The 18,732-nt window shown below is 52.9% G+C and overlaps 2 protein-coding genes across 5 annotated transcripts; one reads left to right on the top strand and one right to left on the bottom strand.

The window, feature by feature from the left end:
* The first annotated feature begins 2,260 nt into the window (after nt 1-2,260).
* On the top strand, nt 2,261-9,690 carry CD72 (CD72 molecule). 4 transcript variants are annotated; one of them, XM_032860511.1, is made up of 9 exons: nt 2,264-2,517; nt 2,608-2,715; nt 3,355-3,426; nt 4,035-4,124; nt 4,451-4,786; nt 7,299-7,447; nt 8,083-8,201; nt 8,924-9,070; nt 9,352-9,690. In XM_032860511.1, the coding sequence occupies exons 1-8, from the start codon at nt 2,436-2,438 to the stop codon at nt 9,063-9,065; spliced, it is 1,098 nt and encodes a 365-aa protein (XP_032716402.1). In that variant the 5' UTR covers nt 2,264-2,435; the 3' UTR covers nt 9,066-9,070; nt 9,352-9,690. The 4 variants fall into 4 exon arrangements, 1 of the variants encoding a protein (XP_032716402.1); XR_004383030.1 differs by having other exon boundaries at nt 2,263-2,517; nt 7,299-8,201; nt 8,933-9,070; XR_004383032.1 differs by lacking the exon at nt 4,035-4,124 and having other exon boundaries at nt 2,261-2,517; nt 7,299-8,201.
* On the bottom strand, nt 9,486-14,233 carry TESK1 (testis associated actin remodelling kinase 1). The gene is made up of 10 exons (XM_032860510.1): nt 13,749-14,233; nt 13,494-13,615; nt 13,279-13,327; nt 12,613-12,759; nt 12,222-12,304; nt 11,962-12,052; nt 11,628-11,711; nt 11,387-11,476; nt 11,150-11,264; nt 9,486-10,819 (listed from the first exon to the last, which is right to left on the bottom strand). The coding sequence occupies exons 1-10, from the start codon at nt 13,965-13,967 to the stop codon at nt 9,933-9,935; spliced, it is 1,887 nt and encodes a 628-aa protein (XP_032716401.1). The 5' UTR covers nt 13,968-14,233; the 3' UTR covers nt 9,486-9,932.
* Nucleotides 14,234-18,732: the final 4,499 nt, after the last annotated feature.

Here is an 18,732-nt window from a genome sequence, read left to right as displayed (position 1 = left end):
ACTGCTTCCTCCTCTCTTCCTCCTCTGTCCACTTGTGAACTCTGTCTGTCAAATAAATAAATAAAATCTTAAAAAAAAAAAAAAAGAAAAAGAAAACTAGGGCATTACCTACAGTTTACTGAATTCCTGCAAATGTTCCCGCAACTGATCTACAGAGAAGGGGCCCCTACCCCCAGACACCACACCCAGTCTCCTGACCGCCCGCACCGGCCCCTGCCCCCAGCTGCTCTATATGCTCCCACTCCATCTCACAGGCCCCAGAAGCCCCCAGGGAGCCACCGACTCCCACCACCTTCTGTTATCTGGAGGAAGCCCTGATGGGGGGGGCTGGGGGAGGGGACGGGGTGTTGGAAACTTTAATTAAGCAAGGACGGTTAACAGCTGCAGGGTCACCTTAGGAACAAGTGAGCTTGAGAAAAGAAATATTTCCCTCATCTGTCCCCATGACCTTTTAAGACTTTTCTGCAAATGGCTCCTCATTCCCTGTCATGGTAAAAAAATAGCAGCCATCATAGGCACCCTTCAGCCCACAGAATCCTCTGAGCTTACTCCTTCCAGCAGGCCTTGACACAGATGCTCACTGCACACAGACGCCCCAACAGACCACGAAGACCTGAGGATGCCTGTTCACACATGCACACTCATATGCATCCACACACCAGCCTCTTCTTCAGGTGACAAATGTGCTTTCCTACCTCGGCGGGCACTTTCTCTGGGAGGGCTGCATGGTGCTGTTGGGCAGAGCTGTCAGCAGACCCACAGAGCCGGGTACAACACCTCTCCACACACCACTAGTCATACACTACAGCTGTCAGTGTGCAGTGAGCACCTCTTCCCCCTTTTTTTTTTCCTCCCCACAGGTGCAGCGTGTCAAGAGGTTCTGCGGGGGCAGATGCCACCTACTGCAAGTGGGTTTTTTCCACCCACAGAGCCTGTCTTGTCTCAGCCCCTTTGCACCCGCAGAAGCAAGCCCTTCTAGGGTCATAGCTTGGTAAAATAATGTTGGGCAGCACCTCTGAACCACTACTGCTCAACAACCCTCCCCTCCCAGCCGGTTTCCCTTCCTCCCATCAGCCAGGCCTTCACCACCCATGAGGGCCTCCCAGTCCCTGGTCTTCTCCCACAAACACTCCCTTTTCCCTTGGGGATGGGTGCAAAGGGACAATGTTGAGGCTTTTTAAGGGACAAACTTTAGGAAGGAAAGAAAAAACAAAACAAAACAAAACAAAACAAAAAAACCAAGAAAATATCAAAACCTCAGGTCCAGAGTCTGTGCGCTCAACACCCAGCCCTGCTTTGTTTCCTTGCCTCCCTTCTAAGAAGCCACTGCCCTTCTTCATCCCCACCCAATTCCTTTGTTCACCTGCCCCCCAACCCGACCCCCCATGAGTGTGCACAAGGCTCTCAGTACTGCAGGCTTTTCCAAAGGTGCACAAGCTTGGGATTGTCCCTCATCCTCACCCCCAGCCCTAGCTTATCCGCAAGCCTCTGCCTCCCTGACTCAGTTTGCTGGCTCCAGCCCTGATGCTGCGACATAGGATGCCATGTCCAGCAGGGACAGGATGGGATGAGGAAGGGGCTGATTGTCCAAAGTTGTGATCAGGAGGGAACAAGGGTGGACAAGGCCAGGGAAAGGCTGTGGAGAGGGAATCTAGGGCAGTTTGCAGAAGAGAAATAGTGTGGTCCCAGATCCATCCTCCAAAGCACTGCCACATTCTCAGGAAGGGCTTTGGGGTGAGAACCTCCCTGTGTGTGAGACCCTCAGCAAGTCTGCAGGACTACTGCAGGAGCGGAGCTGGGTCTACCCTGAAAGCCTCCAAACTGACAGGGAAAAGAGCTCCACCAAATCAAAGGCTCCTTACCTGCAGGGAGCCCATACCTGCTGGGAACCCCAGGATGAGGAGCAAAGGCTCCACACTAGGACCCCCCAGTATGATAGAGGATGGAGCTCCACTGTGGGAGATCCTCTGGGTTCAGCTGGGCACAAAAGAGCTCTGACAACACATGGATAAGCACGGGCAGAGAAGAGCATAGGGCAAACCAGAGTAGATGATCAGGAAGACACGCATTTAGAGCCCAGCACAGCCCAAGTGCATCTGGGACGCATGAGGGGGGAGCACAGGCAGGATGAAGGAACAGGCCTGAGAAGTGATCTAGTGACACTTCCAGACTCAACCCCCATGTTCTGGACCTCAGTTTCCCATCCCCTGTCCCTCTAGTAGAGGCTCAGGGATGCAGTCTGCTTCACTGAACCCATTAGTCTGACACTTGCTGACGTCTTCCTCTTTTGTAGCTGGAAGTCACAGGGCAAAGCACTAAGCTGTGCAGTCACAGAAAGAGTCTAAGGGTGTGAAGGGACAGAGGGGAGAGTGTCCAGGGAAGAGTGTCAAGGGTGAAGAAGGAGGAGACAGGTGGGAGCAGAGGTGCTCAGGGCAATGGCTGAGGCCATCACCTATGCTGACCTGCGGTTTGTGAAGGCTCCCCTGAAGAAGAGCGTCTCCAGCCGGTTAGGACAGGGTAAGGGTGGAAGGGGCATCTCCTTGATTTTGCATCCCTAAGCTCCCTCATGGCCCCACCCCCACCTCCACCTTTTCTCTCCTCTTCCAGACCCAGAGACTGATGAGGATGAGGAACTCACCTACGAGAATGTGCAAGTGCCCTCAGTCTCAGGTGGGCCCTTGAGCTTGGCTTCTTCTGGAGTAGGGGACAAAGCAGGTACAGAGACCCCAAAGGATATATGTTTGACGGGGTGGGGTGTGTGTGGGGTGTGTGTGGTGTGTGTGGTGTGTGTGTGTGTTTTGAGCTGGGACTCTACGGTATTCTTGACGGGGGCGGGGGGGGGGGGGAACGGTACACAATATCCCTGGGAAAGGAGGGGATGCTTAGGAAAGAGAAGAATGAGCCCTGGATAAATAGGAGTCAGGTAAGAATAAAGCTCCCAGGGGCAAGGTGGAAGTCCCAGTACGGAGACAAGGGCTCAGCGAGGAGACATGAAGGCAGCCCCCGTGGGGAGACGATTTCGAGTGGGAAATGGGGAGTTACAGGACAGAGAAGAGGGTAGGAGAGAGGGATGAGGGCACTTTTGGGGAGAAGATTTAGGGGTGCTGAATAAAACCTAAAGAGAGACCCAGGAGGGAGACCCGGAAGAGTAGTAAGACCCGGGAGAGACACGAGTCCCGGTGGAGATGCGGGACTCCAGGGAGTGCTAAGGGGGGATCCCAGAGCATCTCAGGAAGTCGCAGAAGGTATCTCGGGCCAGACTGGAGAGAGAGAGGTGGAGGCGGAGAGGGTGGAAAGAAAGGAAATTTCCCGGGTCTTCCCCTCTTGGAAACCGGAGTCTCTGTGGGTCCTCAGGGTTCCAACCCGAGCAGCCAACTGCGTCCTGGGGCTCCGTGACGTCACCCGCTGCCGGGAGGCTCCTCGCGGGTGAGTCCCTCGCCCTCCTTGCGGCGCGCGCCCCCAGCGGCGGGGCTGGTGCTTCAGCGCGCGGGGCGGGGTCTCGGGTTGGGCGGCTCCCCCGACTGCGCCGACCCCTCCCGGCCGCGCGGGCTGTTCACTGAGGGCGAGCTGGCGGGGTCACAAGGACATGGTGCTGGGCCCTGCGTGTGCGTGTCCGGTACCGAGAGTGAGCACGGGGAGCAGTCCTCTGGACTGCGCGGGCAGCCCCGAGATCCCTGCCCTGCCTCTTTGACCCCCATACCCAGATGTATCATTCCCACAGGTTGACCCAGATCCTCCCTCCTTCCCCTTTACGGTGGTCCCATTCACATACCCCCGTCCTCTGTCTCCGTCTGAGATTTAGCTCCCATCCTACCAGGTAGCGCCCCTCAATGCTTACCAGAAACTATCCAGCCCTTATTCTGGAACATCTTCCTTCTGCTACCTGCGGAAATTCACTAACCGACAAACCCCATCATACCTGCACCATATCCTCTGAGGGGTGCTCTTTCCCATGAATATCCCCCACCCACCCAGCCCCTCATTCTCTAAACTTTGCTAGGGCTCTCTGCCCTTCTTCCCACTGTCTCCCTAAGGTCGCACAGCCTGTATGCAGTACCTCTTTCTCGGCCTGCTGCTCACCAGCTTGCTGTTAGGGGTGGCCGCCATCTGCCTGGGAGTACGCTGTGAGTATGGCTGTCCCCCATTTCCCACTTACCCCAAGCCATTTTCTCCCCTACTCTCTACTCTCCCCAACAGCTGCCCTTTCCCTGGGCAGGCCTCAGAGTCACCACCACCATATCCTTAGCTTTTCAACTAGTTTCTAGTCTGGTCTATTTTAGAGTGCTGTGTCTTCCTAATCCAGTACCTCCTAAAGCTTTAGGCAGTGAGCTCTTATATTTCATCCTGTTTTGCAAAAATTTGCAAGAAGCAGAAAAAGGACGGACGCTGAAGTCTCAGGGCGGCAGGGCATGGCTGAAGATGACCTCCAAATCTCTTTATGGCCAAACAGACCTGCAGGTGTCTCAGCAGCTCCAGCAAACGAACAGGCTTCTGGAAACCACTAACAGCAGCCTGCGACAGCAGCTCCACCTAACGATGACCCAGCTGGGGAAGAAGGAGGAGGATCTGCAGGGGTCCAGGAGGGAAGCAGCCCAGAGTCAGGAAGCACTACAGGAGAAACAGAGGGTTTGCCAGGCTACCCAAGAACAGTTACAGGCCTGCCAGTCTGAGATGGAGAAGACAAAGGAGGACTTGCAAAGTAAGGAGGTGCAGAGGATGACCTTGGAGCAGAGGCTGAGCAGCATGCGCGACACACTGAAGCCCTTATTCACGTGCCCCTTAGAAGGTATCCACTCTGGGAGACAAGAGTTGGGAGGGTCTCTGTAAGGGATGGATTGAAGCGAGGAGACACTCCTGGCAGGTGTCTCTCTGTCGGGGGGCCATTGAGTTGTGGAGGAAAGGGATAGTAAATGAGAGTGGTGGCCAACAGAGAGGAGGATCAAGCTGCATTCTGGATTTATGGCGAGTCACCCAGCTCTAAGGCAAATCCTATAGGAGGAAGGAGACAGACAGATGGCAATGCAGAGCACACTGTCCAAAGCACCAAACTTAAGTCTCTGCCCTTAATATCAATGTCACATTATCTGGGAACCCCCTGAACTGGGATGTGGAACTGGTTTTTTGCACTTTTTTCTAAAGAGAGGGTCTATACCTTTAATTATTTCTCACCACATCTGAGATTCCCCAAGTGTTAAGAAATCCTGATTACTGAGGTGCAGCGTGGCGGGTGGGGGGCGAGGCAGCTGAAGCTCTCAAGCGTGGGCAGCACTCACAATGAGGTGGGTTGGGGTAAGGTGGGGGAGAGAGCTGGCGAGAAGAGTTCATCTATTTTGAAGGCAGGAGCCCAGGCAGTATGTGGGGATGAGGGAGGGGGCCACAGAAAAGGGGAGAGGCTGTGCAAGAAGCAGGCTGAGGTTCGGGGTGGGGAACCAGGCCCAAGGCAACCAGAGTGTTCATGGCCTGGTTACCTACGGTCCAGGTTAGGCTCTGTCTAGCTCAGGGGGCATCCAGAGACTCCCCCAAGGCTTAAGATAGTGAGTTGATGTACAGACACCCCCAGCCCTTGTGTCTTTAGCCTTCTCATTCCCTGTGACCCTCAGTCCCAGGCAGTGCTGCCACCCATTCCCTCAGCTGCACCCCAGACCTAAGCAACCTGAACTGTTCTTCTGCTAGAAGGCTGGTTCCAGATCACTCCGACCACAGCTGCCTCCTCCAGTCTTTCCCCACACTTCTTCAATCTCACTGATGCCTCCAACTCACTGTCTCCCCTTTCCTCCCTTTGCCTTGGCTGTCACTTCTCTCTCTACCCTTCTTGGCTTCTGGGGCCCATCACTTCAGCCACTCGCTCTTTTGTTCTGTTGTTCTTCTGGTGTACCAGAGTGGCAAGATCTCAACTCTGGATGAACTGCCCCCTCTGCCCCTTCCGCACCCAGGTGTGCCATATTGTGCCATCATTCTGCTTGGTGCCACCAAAACTCTAGTCTCAACCTCAGCCCAATCCTCGGTACTGCCTGGCAGCAGTACAGAACTCCTTACCCTACCACCCTCTCTCCCACTTTTAGCAGGTGCCCCACTGCATTTTCCACCACTGAGCCTATACATCCCCATTTTTGCTCACCCCCATTTTTGCAAGGATCACTGTGAGAGTTTGCTGAGTCATTTCTCCTAAACATCTCTCTCCCTCTCCCACCCAACCACTTGTCATGTGGAAGCCAGAGTAACTCTTTAAAAACAAAATCTGATCATGTCATTCCAGTTAATTAATTACATCAAAAGTCACTGCATACATACTACATGTCCAAGCACTGTGTCCAAGCACTTGTGATATAGCCAGTGAACAAAACTTCTCTATGTAAAACACTACATTGACTTACTCTTCCCTGTAATATAGAAATTTTTTTAAAAAAAGCCTTAGCCTGGCTTCCGAGGTCTCTGCCTCCCTTTCAGCATGCCACTTAGCCTCTCACCCTCTTCCATTTGGCTACACTGACTTTGTATTCCCTTTAGTTGCCATAGGACAGAAACTCAAGAGGGTACCTGGGTGAGGACATGAGACAATGTAGACAGAAGAGAGGGAGCTGGGGAAGGAAGGAAGGATCTTTGAGTGTCACAGGTAGGATTCCTGGAACAAAGCAAAGAGACAGGTGGGTTGGGATCAGGAGCAGATTGGTGTATGGGCTATGAAAGAAAGAGGGATGTTTATTGCTTAGAGATAGCCAGGAACAGTGGAACAGAGAAGAGAGATTTTGGGGCGCAAGGGAGGGAAACGGAGAGAGTTCACATCAAGTGGCTTGACAATTTCAGCAGAACAGGAACCAAGGTTTTTGCTTGTGGAAGAGTGGAGAGGGAGGGAAGGAGGTGGCTAGCAGCTTGGAGGGTGTGAGCAAGTTTTGAATATGCAGCGAGGAATGCTTTAGGGAGTGATTGAGATGATTATGAGGTTGATTGAACACTTATGGGGGCCCAGGTGAGGTCAGCCAAAGTGTAAGGGGGGAGACTGCAATCATTCAGAAATTGGGAATAGTACCACCACCCTATTAAAATAAACCTCCCAGACTGTTAAGGAGTGCTGTTGTGAATATTAAAGACTTTTACTGAATATGCATATGAATGGCATTACCAGGGGAGGCCAAAGACAGATTGCAAAGGTGAAGGGCTAGAAGCCAGTGAAGGTGCTGGGACTAGACCAAGGGGGGGCACTGTTAGCAACCACACTGAGGAATCATCACTTTTGTCTCAAATGGGGAGATCTCCCTCCTGGGTCTGGGCTATGCTGTTACATTCTTTCTGGTTTATAGATTCCTGCTGTCCCATGGGATGGATACTGAATGAGAGGAGTTGTTTTTACATCTCATACATGGAGAGAAGTTGGGAGGAGAGCCAAAACTACTGTCAATCTCTGTCCTCCGACCTGGCCACGTTCGGTGACATTCCTTATTCTTATTCAGTAAGCATCCCCTTATTTGCAGACTGTAGTGGGTACTGTTGGGCGAAGGGATATGTGTCAGTGAGTCAGGAATGGTGGTGCACACAGGGTACGCGTTCCTTTTCCGGCAGCTTCTCAGCACAGTGCTCCAGGTGGCCCCTACCAACTGGCCGGAGTTGGCACGAGAGTTGAAGCTCATGAACCATCTTTACTTGAACCTGTTTCTCATCTCAGCTTTCTGGTCAACTCTCCAGGGCTGCTTAACAGCATCTTTGTCTCTCATGGCCTCTCAGGCAGAGGTCCCATATCTAGGGGGCTGGATTGTTGGGATTGACTCCTTATGACCACAGCAGTCCATGGAATGACTCCTCTTTCAAAGGCTGGCAGAAATTCTTCACCAGCTGGGGGGTGAACTGAAGGGCGAACTTGCATCTGCAAGGTGGCACTTGAAGGCCACAGGGACAGGTCCCCAAGGAGCTGATGCCTCGTGCCAGTCAGAAACAGACCTCTTGTCAAAGCCGAGACCTCCCCATAGTGCTCATTTTCTTTCATTGGCCCACATTCCCCCCTCCCTACACCGCACCCCCGCCCCGGCCTCTCGCACTGGAATATTTCTCATCACTCTCCACATACCTCTCCTCTGATTCTCCCCTCAGGTTACAAACCACAACAGCGCAAGGAAGATGTTGATGCAAATTAGCCCACCTGGCTCATTTTGGGTTAATCACAGCTTTGCTAAGAGGTGGCAGCAGGTTGATGGCAAACGAGGCCCTGGGTAAGTCTGTTAGGACTTCTGGGAATACTCAACCCCGTAGCTCCTTCATATAGACATAGTAATGAGATTCTTCTCCTGCTCCCAAAGTTTTGGGAGGTCCTGCTCCCAAAATTCTTTCACAAGTCAGTATTGTAATTGCCTACTTGTCTGTTTCCTTTACTTAAAACTCTTTAGGACAGCCTTCTTCTCTGGCGCCTTTCCAGTACCTGGCAGTCCCAAGCACTTTTTTTTTTTTTTAAGTTACTAGGTTGGGACCTATGTTGTTTTTCTCTCAGAGGGAGAAGCTGAGGCTTTAGCTAGGACTTCACAGCTCATGAACCCCGGCATTCAACTTCCCATCCCTTGACAGGGCTACCCAAACTGAGATGGCACTTTCTCAGTCAGGGCCTCTTGGGGGCACTATAGTTACCTCCAGGAAGGGAGCAATGGGGCAACTTTGAAAATCAACTCCAGGAACCCTGAAACAGGCAGTCATCTCCTATGTTCCCCATGGAGTTTCCATCTTTAATATTTTGGGTGACTTTTTTCTTCCTCTGGTTCTAAAGCCTCTTTGAGTTAGAGTAGCCATCTGTCCCTGAACCATACCCAAACATGGCCTTAGGCAGGCAGGGCAAATTAGGACTTCATTGTGTTTAACTTAGGGCAAGGGGAGAAAGGGGAGCGAAGGCAGGGTGGGAGAGGAGAGGCAGGCCTTGTCCCAGTTCTACCTCACCAATCTTTAGGTATTATAGTCAAAGCTCAAGATGTTATAAGGTACAAAGCAGTTGGCCAAGAACACAGCAGCATGACTGTACTTCTCTCCTTCCCTGCATCTGTGAGATGACAGCTTTCAAGCACCCGGATAGGGACCACTTTTTGCCCTGAGTTGGGTAAGCATGACCACCCAATGAGGCATGGGAGTTGGGGAGCAGGGAGGGAGAGGAACTTAGAGCAGGGGCTCGGAAGCCAGAGGTAAAACTTATTCCTGAGAGCGATGGTCACCTCTACAGCCTTCAGGGTCTTGGTCTGCTTATGAAGGAGGGTGTTCAGCAGGAAAGTTCTGGAACTGAAGGGAGGCTGTGGGTTTGGCTGTCCAGGGAGGTAGGAGGAGCTGGATGAATATTCTTAGCAATAGTCTACTGTGGACCTCACTGGTGCTTTACTCTTACAGGCACTCATGCCAACAGAAGCCCGCGCCCCTCACCCTAACTGCAGTTTGCAGGCCCTAAGATCATCTCCCTCTAGCGTTCCCTCACTCTGCCTGTGCAGTGCCTAGCCAAGGGCGGATCCATGCCCAATACTTCCAGCCAGCCTGTTGCCTGCTTGAAATCCTGCCCCAGAAGCTGGACTGTTCCTGGGAAACTGGTGAAGAAGTCACTAGAAGAGATTTTGGCCTCCCCAAGAACTTCCCATAGTGGCACTGTAGGGGGGTGGAGGAGGGCGCATGGGCTGAGTGGATAGGGGCAGCCCGGAGCCAGCCAGGCAGTTTTATTGAAATATTTTTAAATAATTTGCACGTGTTAGTCTCATGTGTCAGCAGTGCTTTGTCTGGTTCAGTGATCGCCCATGGGAGAGCAGGCCCAGGGGCTAGACAGGAAATGTTCTGTCCCTTGAGTCCATGCTGAGGTTCCCCTACATGGGGAGAAGAGCTGGTCAGCCCTGCTGGGGCTGGCACTGTCCAACATGTGTGCTCTGTCCTCACAGGGCATCCTGAAGGCCAAAGTTGGAGGCCAGAGACCACAGGCCCCACTGCTAAGAGCGCGCCCCGGGCAGCTGCAGGCCGGGTGTGGGAGGCTTGGCATGGTGCCCTCGGTGGCAGAGGAGACTGCCCGCCTCACAGTTCAGGTTGCGGTAGCGGGCAACAGCTGGTGTGGGGCGGGGGCACATGGATAGGAAGCCAAAGCTGAAAGGGCCAAGACAGCAGCCAGGGCAGGGCAGCCCCTCATCAGACTCCCGGGGAGCTGAAGGGGGCGGCGAGGGTTCTGTCCGCTCCAGGGCTGCCGCCCGGGGCAGACTATGCTGGGCCCGGTTCCACGGCTCCCCAGCCCAGCCTTGTGGGGAGTTCACCACCACAGCTGGGGGGTTGTTGTTAAGGGCAGTCCCTGATCTAGGGGACCAAGGCTGGGAGGCCGAGGAACAAGTGCTGATGAAGTTGTCTGTGGCCACGGCCAGGGGCAGCTGGGGAGCTGGTCCTGGGGGTTCTGGCTCAGGGCTACTGCCCTCACACTCCATTCTTTCTTCAGCCGAGGGGCCCATACTGGGAGGGCCAGGACCTGGCAGTGCTGTCTCCATACGTCGGGGGAGCTCAGGGGATGATGGGAGCGAACGGCAGCGACGGGCAGGTGTCCCAGGCTGGATGAGGGTCTCTGGAGTGGTTACCAAGGGCAGCTGCGAGGAGGGCAGTGGTGATGGTGGAACAAGGGGCAGGGGGGTAACTGGCTTACTGGGTGTGTCCAACAGCTTGATCTTGCCTCCCCGGAGGTCTTCCCGGAGTGAGAAGGGATTGACTCGAGTCAGACTGTCCCCCCAGTTGGGGGGTGAGTCTGGTGTTGGGGGCAGGAAGAGGTCTGACCGGCTTCGGGAAAGCCGGGGGTCTGGCCTAGGAAGGGTGGCAGAGGGACCCCCTCTTGAAACAGACCCTGTAGACAGAGAAGTCTGTGGTTACTGTTCTCAGCGTTGATCATGGCTCCTTGAGGCCTCATTATTCACCAGGAGGCTGGTGGGACTACAGCTTACAAAAAGGAGTCCCACTGGGTATTTTAGACAGGGGGAGATGTCACCTCTAGCCCTCCTTCACCTCTCCTTTCCTTCTTCCCCTCTCTTGGTTCTAGAATTTGAAAATATTTAAGATGTCCTTTCACACCCCCCGCCCCAACCTTTTCAACTAATAAGTACATTTAGTCTTAATCCCTTGAGTTCTAAGGAAGAGGCAAAAAGAGTTTAGTTGCATCAAGGTCATGCTCACTTACTCTGATTGTGTGTCAGGGAAGCTCTGGTGAGGGGGGCTGGCTCAGGCAGCTGCTCCAGGATCCATTCTAGATGCTGGGTGATTTCAGTGAAGGGAGCACGAGTGCTAGGTTCCATCTGAAGGGTAGAGACAGGGATAGCTTCACTGAGAGTCCCTACATTTTCTTCCCACCACCTGGAGCAGGAAAGCCTTGCAGCTGATAGATGGGGGTGGTGGGCAGGGAGAGAGAGGCTCTTACACTGCAGCAGTGGATGGCCAGGAGCAGGAAGGGCAGTGGGCAGTCATCCCCTACCAGGGTCCGGAAAGCAGGCACATCCAGGCCAAAGTCCTGCAGGGACAGAGAGAAGGGGCCTTCAAGTCAGCCTTCCTTGGGTTCTCCTTCTGACCCCCAATCAGGACCTTAACCTCCAGGGAACCCTCCTCAGTTATAAGCTGCCCGTCTGGAGCTCCCCCTTTTCGAAACTGGAGACATTATTCACCTCAGTTCGGGGTAGGTAATCTGGGTCCGCAGGTACTCGTGCAATGAGCTCACAGAGGACAATACCAAATGCAAAGACATCGGCCTGGGGGGAGGAGAGAATGTCAACGGGAGGAACTGATCGTTTTCATATCAGAATTTTTTCAGAATATGTCAGAATTTGGGGGAAGTCATGATAGTTTCATGCAGTGGAGGGGTCCCTATGAGGGGGCAAGGGAGAATTTGGGGGTCTCCTAAATATTCAATATGGCTATTGAAGAACTTGGGATGGGGCCTTATGAAAGTATCTCAAGGGTCTCTGGAAGGCCTTGGAATCTGAAGGACTGATGTCTTACCTTCTCATCATACAGCTCACCCCGCAACACCTCTGGAGCCATCCAGTATGGGGAACCTACCACAGCCAATGGCTCCTTTCTTGCCCCTTCCCTGCAGGGGTAGGGGCAGAGTGATCAGAGACATCCCACTCAGATAACCCCCCTAAACAAAAGGGGATGAGGTCAGCCCCCTCCCCACTCCAAAGGATATGTCTCTGGGGGCTTCATTTAGATAGGGACCTTCTAGAAAGTTTGGGGGGGTACAAGGGCATTCACCTCACCTATACACAGGAATCTTTTCAGCCAGCCCGAAGTCACCCACAACAGCCGTGAAGCCTCGGTCTTCCCGTCGGATCAGACAGTTCTGACATACATACAGCATCCCCACACACCCATCACCTTCTGTTTTCTGTTGTCCCAATATATACCCCAAAGCCCTGTCACTCCAGAGTAACTCCAACCCCCTCTGACCTCTCAGTTCTCCAGTGTACCCCAATCTTTCAACATCATCACTCCAAACATAGCATGGTACTCGGCCCCTCAGAGCTCCCCATCATCCCAGTCCCCATTCTCCAGGGCCTTGCTACTCTGGACGTCCTAACAGGTCTACTATCCACACTCCAATCCACACTCGAATCCCCTTTCATGCCTCCACCCACCTGGCCAGCCTACCTTGGATGTTAGGTCTCGGTGGAATACACCTTTGGCATGCAGGTACCGCAGGCCACGGGCAATGTCCAGAGCCAGGCGGAGCCTGACTGGCCAGGACAGGGGTTCTGGGGAGCTGAGCAGCTGTTCCAGGGTCCCCCCATTCATATACTGCGGTATAGGGGGAGAAGGGGAATCAACATCAAGGTTTCCGCCTGTACTCTACGTCTCCCACTTATAGGACAGGGGACACTAAGGAGGATCACAAAGGTCAGAAGGGGGAGTCTGTGCTCTAGAGTCTCCCACTCATGTTCTAGGGCTGTCCTTCCAAGACATGTGCAACTATTTAAATTATTAAGTTTAAATAAAATTAAACATTTAGCTCCTCAGTCATATTTCTACTGGTCATATTTCTACTGCTCCCTAGCCACATGTAGCTGCAGAACATTTTCATCACTGCAGAAAGTTCTACTGGACAGCACTTGTTATAGCGCATATAGAGAATGTGACCAATGGAGGAATTTTATTTGTGGTTAGCCCAAAGGGAAGTTCAGGGAAGCCTCTCATGGGAGGGGGTCCTGCTGCCTTTCATTTCTTTCCTGCTGCCTATTCCTCAGCAAATGCACCAGGCGTTGACACTCTCTCCCCTTGGTGGTGGTGGGGGTCCCCTCCTTCCTGGCCCATCCTCACCTCTGTAAGGGCGTGCAGCTGCCCCTGGTGCACACAGACCCCCATGAACCTGGAAGAGGATGAAGAAGATAGGAGGGTAAGCTCCTCTATCGGAGGCTCCTCTATCGTAGGCTACTCTAATAAGAGTCCAGGCCCCTCTGCAGTTCCCACTTTTCCCGCGGGATCTTTCCTTTTCTCCCAGCAAGCTTCTCAGCAAGCGGCTGGGGCCCGCTCACCTTAGGATGTTGGGGTGTCGGAGCCGGTTCATCAGCTGCACCTCCCGTAGCGTGTTTCCCCGGTTACTGGGGAGTTTGTTCATTTTCAGCACCATGACTTGCCCTGACTGTCGGTGCCTAACCTGGGGGCGGCATAGGCTGGCGAGTCCCGGGCAGATCAGCCAGGTCGCGCGGGTCGTTCGGGTCTGGGCCCATTAGCTCCAGCCTCGCGTCTAAGGCTCGGTCCCGCCCCTCTGCCCTCTCTGCTGATCCTACCTTGTAGACCTCAGAGAAGAAGCCGGCCCCGATCTTCTCCGCGCAGTGGAAATCGTCCACGCGCGCCAGGCTGGAGACGGCGCTGCGGAGAGCCCGGTAGGAGGAGGGGCGGCCCCGGCCCGGGCCTCCACCCGTACTCCCCGGGCCCGGGGGCCCCTCCCCCGGCGCTTCTCCCGGCCCTGGCCCAGGGCCCCGCAGTGGGGGCCGTTCCCCGGCCATGGCCGGGCCCCCAGCCCGGGCCTGCCTCACATGGCAGGGTCCCCGGGGCCCGGGCAGGCCGCGCTTGCCATGGGCGTGCGCCGAGCCCGATCCGGGACGCCGGAGCTCCCGCTTTCGCCCTGGAGAATGGAAGATCCGCGGCAGATCTTGGGCCCGCCCCCGCCGCGCCGGTTTGCAGGGCCCGGGTAGACGCCGCTCCGCTTCGCTCTGCGCAGGGCCTGGGCCTGGGCCGGGCGGTGGCGGTGGCTCTCCTGGGCGCCGGCGGGCAGGCGGGCGGGCTCCCCGCAGGCGGAGGCGGGCTGGCGGGCGGGCGGGCAGGCGGGCTGGCGACCGCTGCTCCGCTTCGCCGCTGGGGCTCAGGCTCCGCGGCCTGCCGGGGGCGGGGCTGAGCCGGGCCTCCACTTAACTCCTTCCAGCCCGGGCCACGGGCAGCGGCCACGCCCCCTCAGGTACGCAACCCCCAACCGGTGGCCGCGACACCCGAGGCGAGTGGGTCCGCGACGTCGGGGCCAAATAAGTTCAGGCCCGAGCTGAATAACTGAAGGAAATTATGGGCTGATTGTGCGTACGCGCAGCTCAAACGTCTTTTAGCTGCCCTGGGAGTCCTTTCTCTCCTCCCACCCTCAGGCCACTGTCTGAGGAAAGCCGGGCTCAGGAAGCCGCCGGATTCCTGGACTCCGACGGCCAGCAGGGCAGAAAGGTAGACCCTTCACGGCCAGCCACAATCAGAGGTAGCCCAGCAACCTGCCTACCTGCCCGGCCTCCGCTCTGGCCCAGCCTGCCCATTTCCCAGGTCTCGACCACTACACCTCTGGATTCCCTGACACTTTCCCCTTCTCGGGCGGTCGGTGATGCCTCAGGCCTATATAGTGAGCCCGCGGCCCGCCCGTCCCTGGTGTGACCCCACACCTCCTTACTCCATCCCGCCTCCCTCGAATAAAGTTCAAAGGAAGAAAGGTGTATCCGCCCGGTGACCACCCAGCCTGAACCTTCCTCTTACTCTTTCCTCCAAACTGCCCTATCTCTCTGCAGAGAAGCCTCCACCTGCCCGGAAGCCCCGCCTTCCGTGGGATTCCGCCCCCTCGGCAAAAACCCGCCCCTCCGGGAGACTTCCCTTCGGAGACCCCTCGCCTCCTTAGTGAGACCCTCCCTTCAGAGGGACCATTCCTCAATACGATACTGCCACCGTCAGTGTGTGCCAGAACCCTTCAGTACGACACCCTTCTTCTGTCTGTTCCTCCCACACAATGAGACCCCACCTCTCAGAGTGACTCCACGGGTCATTGTGACCCCGCCTTTCAACGTGACTCCTCCCCTCAGTGTGGCCCAGCCCTTATCTGTGTGACCCCTCTCAGGAGGTTCCGCTCTCCACCTCGTAGGAATCCGGTCTGCCCCCTCAGGCTGGAGGAGGAGCTGCAGCTGGTCTCTTTTAAGGGGGCTCTGGGCCCTGAATGCGCACGCGCTGCGCATAGCCGTCCCCAATGCTTCCGGTTCTCGGCTGGCGAAATAGCCAATTATCGCCAGGGATGAGTGACGTCTCTCGATCTGACGGACGCCTCCCGGGCAAGCTATTGTGGGCGGCACTGAGCAGCTCGCCACCTAGCGGCGGAATGGAGGGCGGCGGGAGTGGGCGCTGCAAGTCTCCGGAGCCAAACGCGCTGGGACAGAGCTTGAGGGAGCAAGGCTGAATTCTTATCAAAAATTCTCACTCAAGGCTGAATTCTTTTAAAAAATTCTCAAGTACTGCATTTCTATTTTTGTGGTAAGATGTAAAGGAAATTTATACAAGCCCAGTCCGCATCCGTATGGGTGCTCGCCTTCTGACAAGAATCCTGTTTATGAGAGTTGGAGCCGAGTTCTATTTAACTGTCCAATTTTTTTTTAAAGATTTTATTTATTTTACCTGACAGACAGAGTTTACAAGTAGGCAGAGAGGCAGGCAGAGAGAGGAGGAAGCAGGCTCCCTGCTGAGCAGAGAGTCTGATGCAGGGCTCGATCCCAGGACTCTGGGATCATGACGTGAGCCGAAGGCAGAGGCTTTAACCCACTGAGCCACCCAGGTGCCCCTAATTGTCCAATTTTATTGAGTAGAGAAAAAACAGTCTTAGATTACAAACGGTGCCTCAGGGTGGAGAGAAGGCTAGAGGCTGTGTCCATGCACTGTGCAACTGAAGGTTTCTCACAGGTTTGGAGAGAGAATGGGTGAGATTCAAGGTCGTTCTAGAGCCCGTGGAGCCAGGCCAGTCTTGAGAACAACATATGCCTGGGCTTTGTGCCTCATACTCATTCTCCCAGAGACCGTTCGGTCTCAGCAAAACAAACTCATTCATTACCTTAACGTTAACATCCACAACTACTTAATTTGTAAGTTTGGTTTCTATAGCTGTTTGAGATCTATAAACACTAGCACTTTATGCTTCATTTTGTTAAAATAGTATTATAATAGATAATTTAATTCACATATATCTGATCCTTTATCTAAGTTTGAAAGTTATTGTTGGTGGTAATAACTCCAAGCAGAGGAGCCAGGATCCTGTTCTAGAAAGATCACTGTGGTTGTTGTATGGAAGCAACGAGTCTTGCCAATGCTTGAGTCAGGAGAGGATGAGACACTGAACTAGGATAGGGATAATAGGGAAGGAGAGGAGGAAACATTCAACTAATATGGGAAAACTTGCTGACTGATTTAGTATCCAGAGTTAGTTAGTTCAGTGGAGAGAAGGAGCATCAGCCAGTACAATTTTTTTAATAGATTTTAATTTTTTATTTGAGAGAGAGAGAATACAGTTAGGGATGGGCAGAGGGGGTGGGGGAAGCCTGATGTAGGGGCTCGAGCCCAGTGACCTGAGAGGAAGGCAGATGCTTAACCAACTGAGCCAGCCAGGTAGGCACCCTGGCCAAGATCATTTTTATGTTTATAGCTTAGATGACTGTATGATGTCAACTGGGATAAAGAACCCAGAAGGAGGAAAGGTTGGGTGGAGGAAGACAGATGACTGCCATAAGGAAAGGGGTGATGATAAAGGAAACTTTGAAGGTAGATGCCATCATCCAAGTAGGGTGTATAGAGGAGAAATGGGCTGGCAAGAATCCTGGGGAACACCAACATTAAAAGGGAGGGTGGGTGGCTCAGTCGATTGGGTGTCTGTTTTCAGCTGAGGTCATGATCCCAGGGTCCTGGTATCAAACCCTGTATCAGGCTTAACAGGGAGTCTTTTTTCCCCCTCTCCCTCTGCCCCTCAGCCTACTCTCTCAAATAAACTATATATATATGTATGTATATATATACATACATATATATATTTTTTTAAATGGTGGATAGATGAAGAGAATTTCATGAAGGAGACTGAGCAGAAACAAGGTGAAAGACAGGAAGAGAATCTAGAGAGGCTTGTGCCATGGAATCCAAGGAATGGGGAATTTAGGGAAAGTGGAATAATGAATAGCATTAAATGTATTGAATAGTATTAAATGTAGAGGGGGTCTGCTAAGATAAATTTTAAGTATTGCTCAAGTTAGGCTATTAGAAGATCCTTTTGTTTTTGTTTTTCAGACTTTTTTGATGGGAAAATGTCAAACATGAAAAGAAGAACAAGTTGAGAATAGAACAATGAACCCTTGTTTACCTCTGTAAGACCATTTGTGGAGAGCCTCGCACTAAATCACTTACGCCTGCGTGGCTCAGTGGGTTAAAACCTCTACCTTCAGCTCAGGACACAATCCCAGAGTTCTGGGATCAAGTCCTGCATTGGGCTCTCTGCTCAGCAGGGAGCCTGCTTCCCTTCCTCTCTCTCTTGCCTGCCTCTCTGCCTACTTGTGATCTCTGTCTGTCAAATGAATAAATAAAATCTTAAAAAAAATAAATCACTTACCCCTGCCTCGGTTGTGTTGTTGACATAAATGATCTGGCTGAGGTGAAAGTACCTGCTTTTATGTACCTTTTGTGCCAGTGATTCTCCAATGATCAATTCTTGGCCAATCTTGTTTCATATATACTCTGTACCCCTGTGCTCTCCCCTCACCTAATTATTTGGTGTATATTTCTGATACAGCATTTCATCAATAAATATTTCAATATGTTACCTCTAAAAGATAAGGATTCTTCTTTAAAACAAAATCACAGTACCATGTTACATCTAAAACCCCCAACTCCTTAATATCAAATATCTATTTGCTCACATTTCCCCCACTGTCTTATGTTTAGTTTAAAAAAATTGTTTGAATCAAAATCCAAATAAGGTCTATACTTCACAGCTGATATATCTCTTAAATCTTTTCATTTTTATTTTTTAAAAGATTTCATTTATTTATTTGTTAGAGAGAAAGGACAAGCGGGGGAGCCGCAGGCAGAGGGAGAAACAGGCTGCCTGCTGAGCAAGGAGCCCAATATGGAGGCTTGATCTCTGGACCCTGGGATCATGACCTGCCAAAGTCAGCCACTTAACCAACTGAGCCACCCAGGTGCCCTGGGGGCAGATAATCCTTGATTGTTAGGTGGCTGTCTGTGCACTGTAGGATGTTTAGCGGGATCCCTGGCCTCTACCCACTGGATGCCAGTAGCAGCTCCCCTAGTCGTGACATCAAAAATGTCTCTAGACATTGCCACTTTTCCCCTGGGGGAATGTAAGAGTTAGAAAACAATACTCATTCTATTCTTCCTTCCTTCCTCTACAAAGAGAAACTTTTCTATACCTGTTTGTTACGCAGGGATATATTTCATGTAGGAAAGGCAAGAAAAATGCTTGTTTCCTTTTTATTTTCCCAG

The sequence above is a fragment of the Lontra canadensis genome, unplaced genomic scaffold (genome assembly GCF_010015895.1).
Source record: "Lontra canadensis isolate GAN:19392208 unplaced genomic scaffold, GSC_riverotter_1.0 scaffold19, whole genome shotgun sequence".
Taxonomy (NCBI): domain Eukaryota; kingdom Metazoa; phylum Chordata; class Mammalia; order Carnivora; family Mustelidae; genus Lontra; species Lontra canadensis.
The sequence above is the reverse complement of the archived record's forward strand: the minus strand, read 5'-3'. Positions and strand labels throughout refer to the sequence as shown.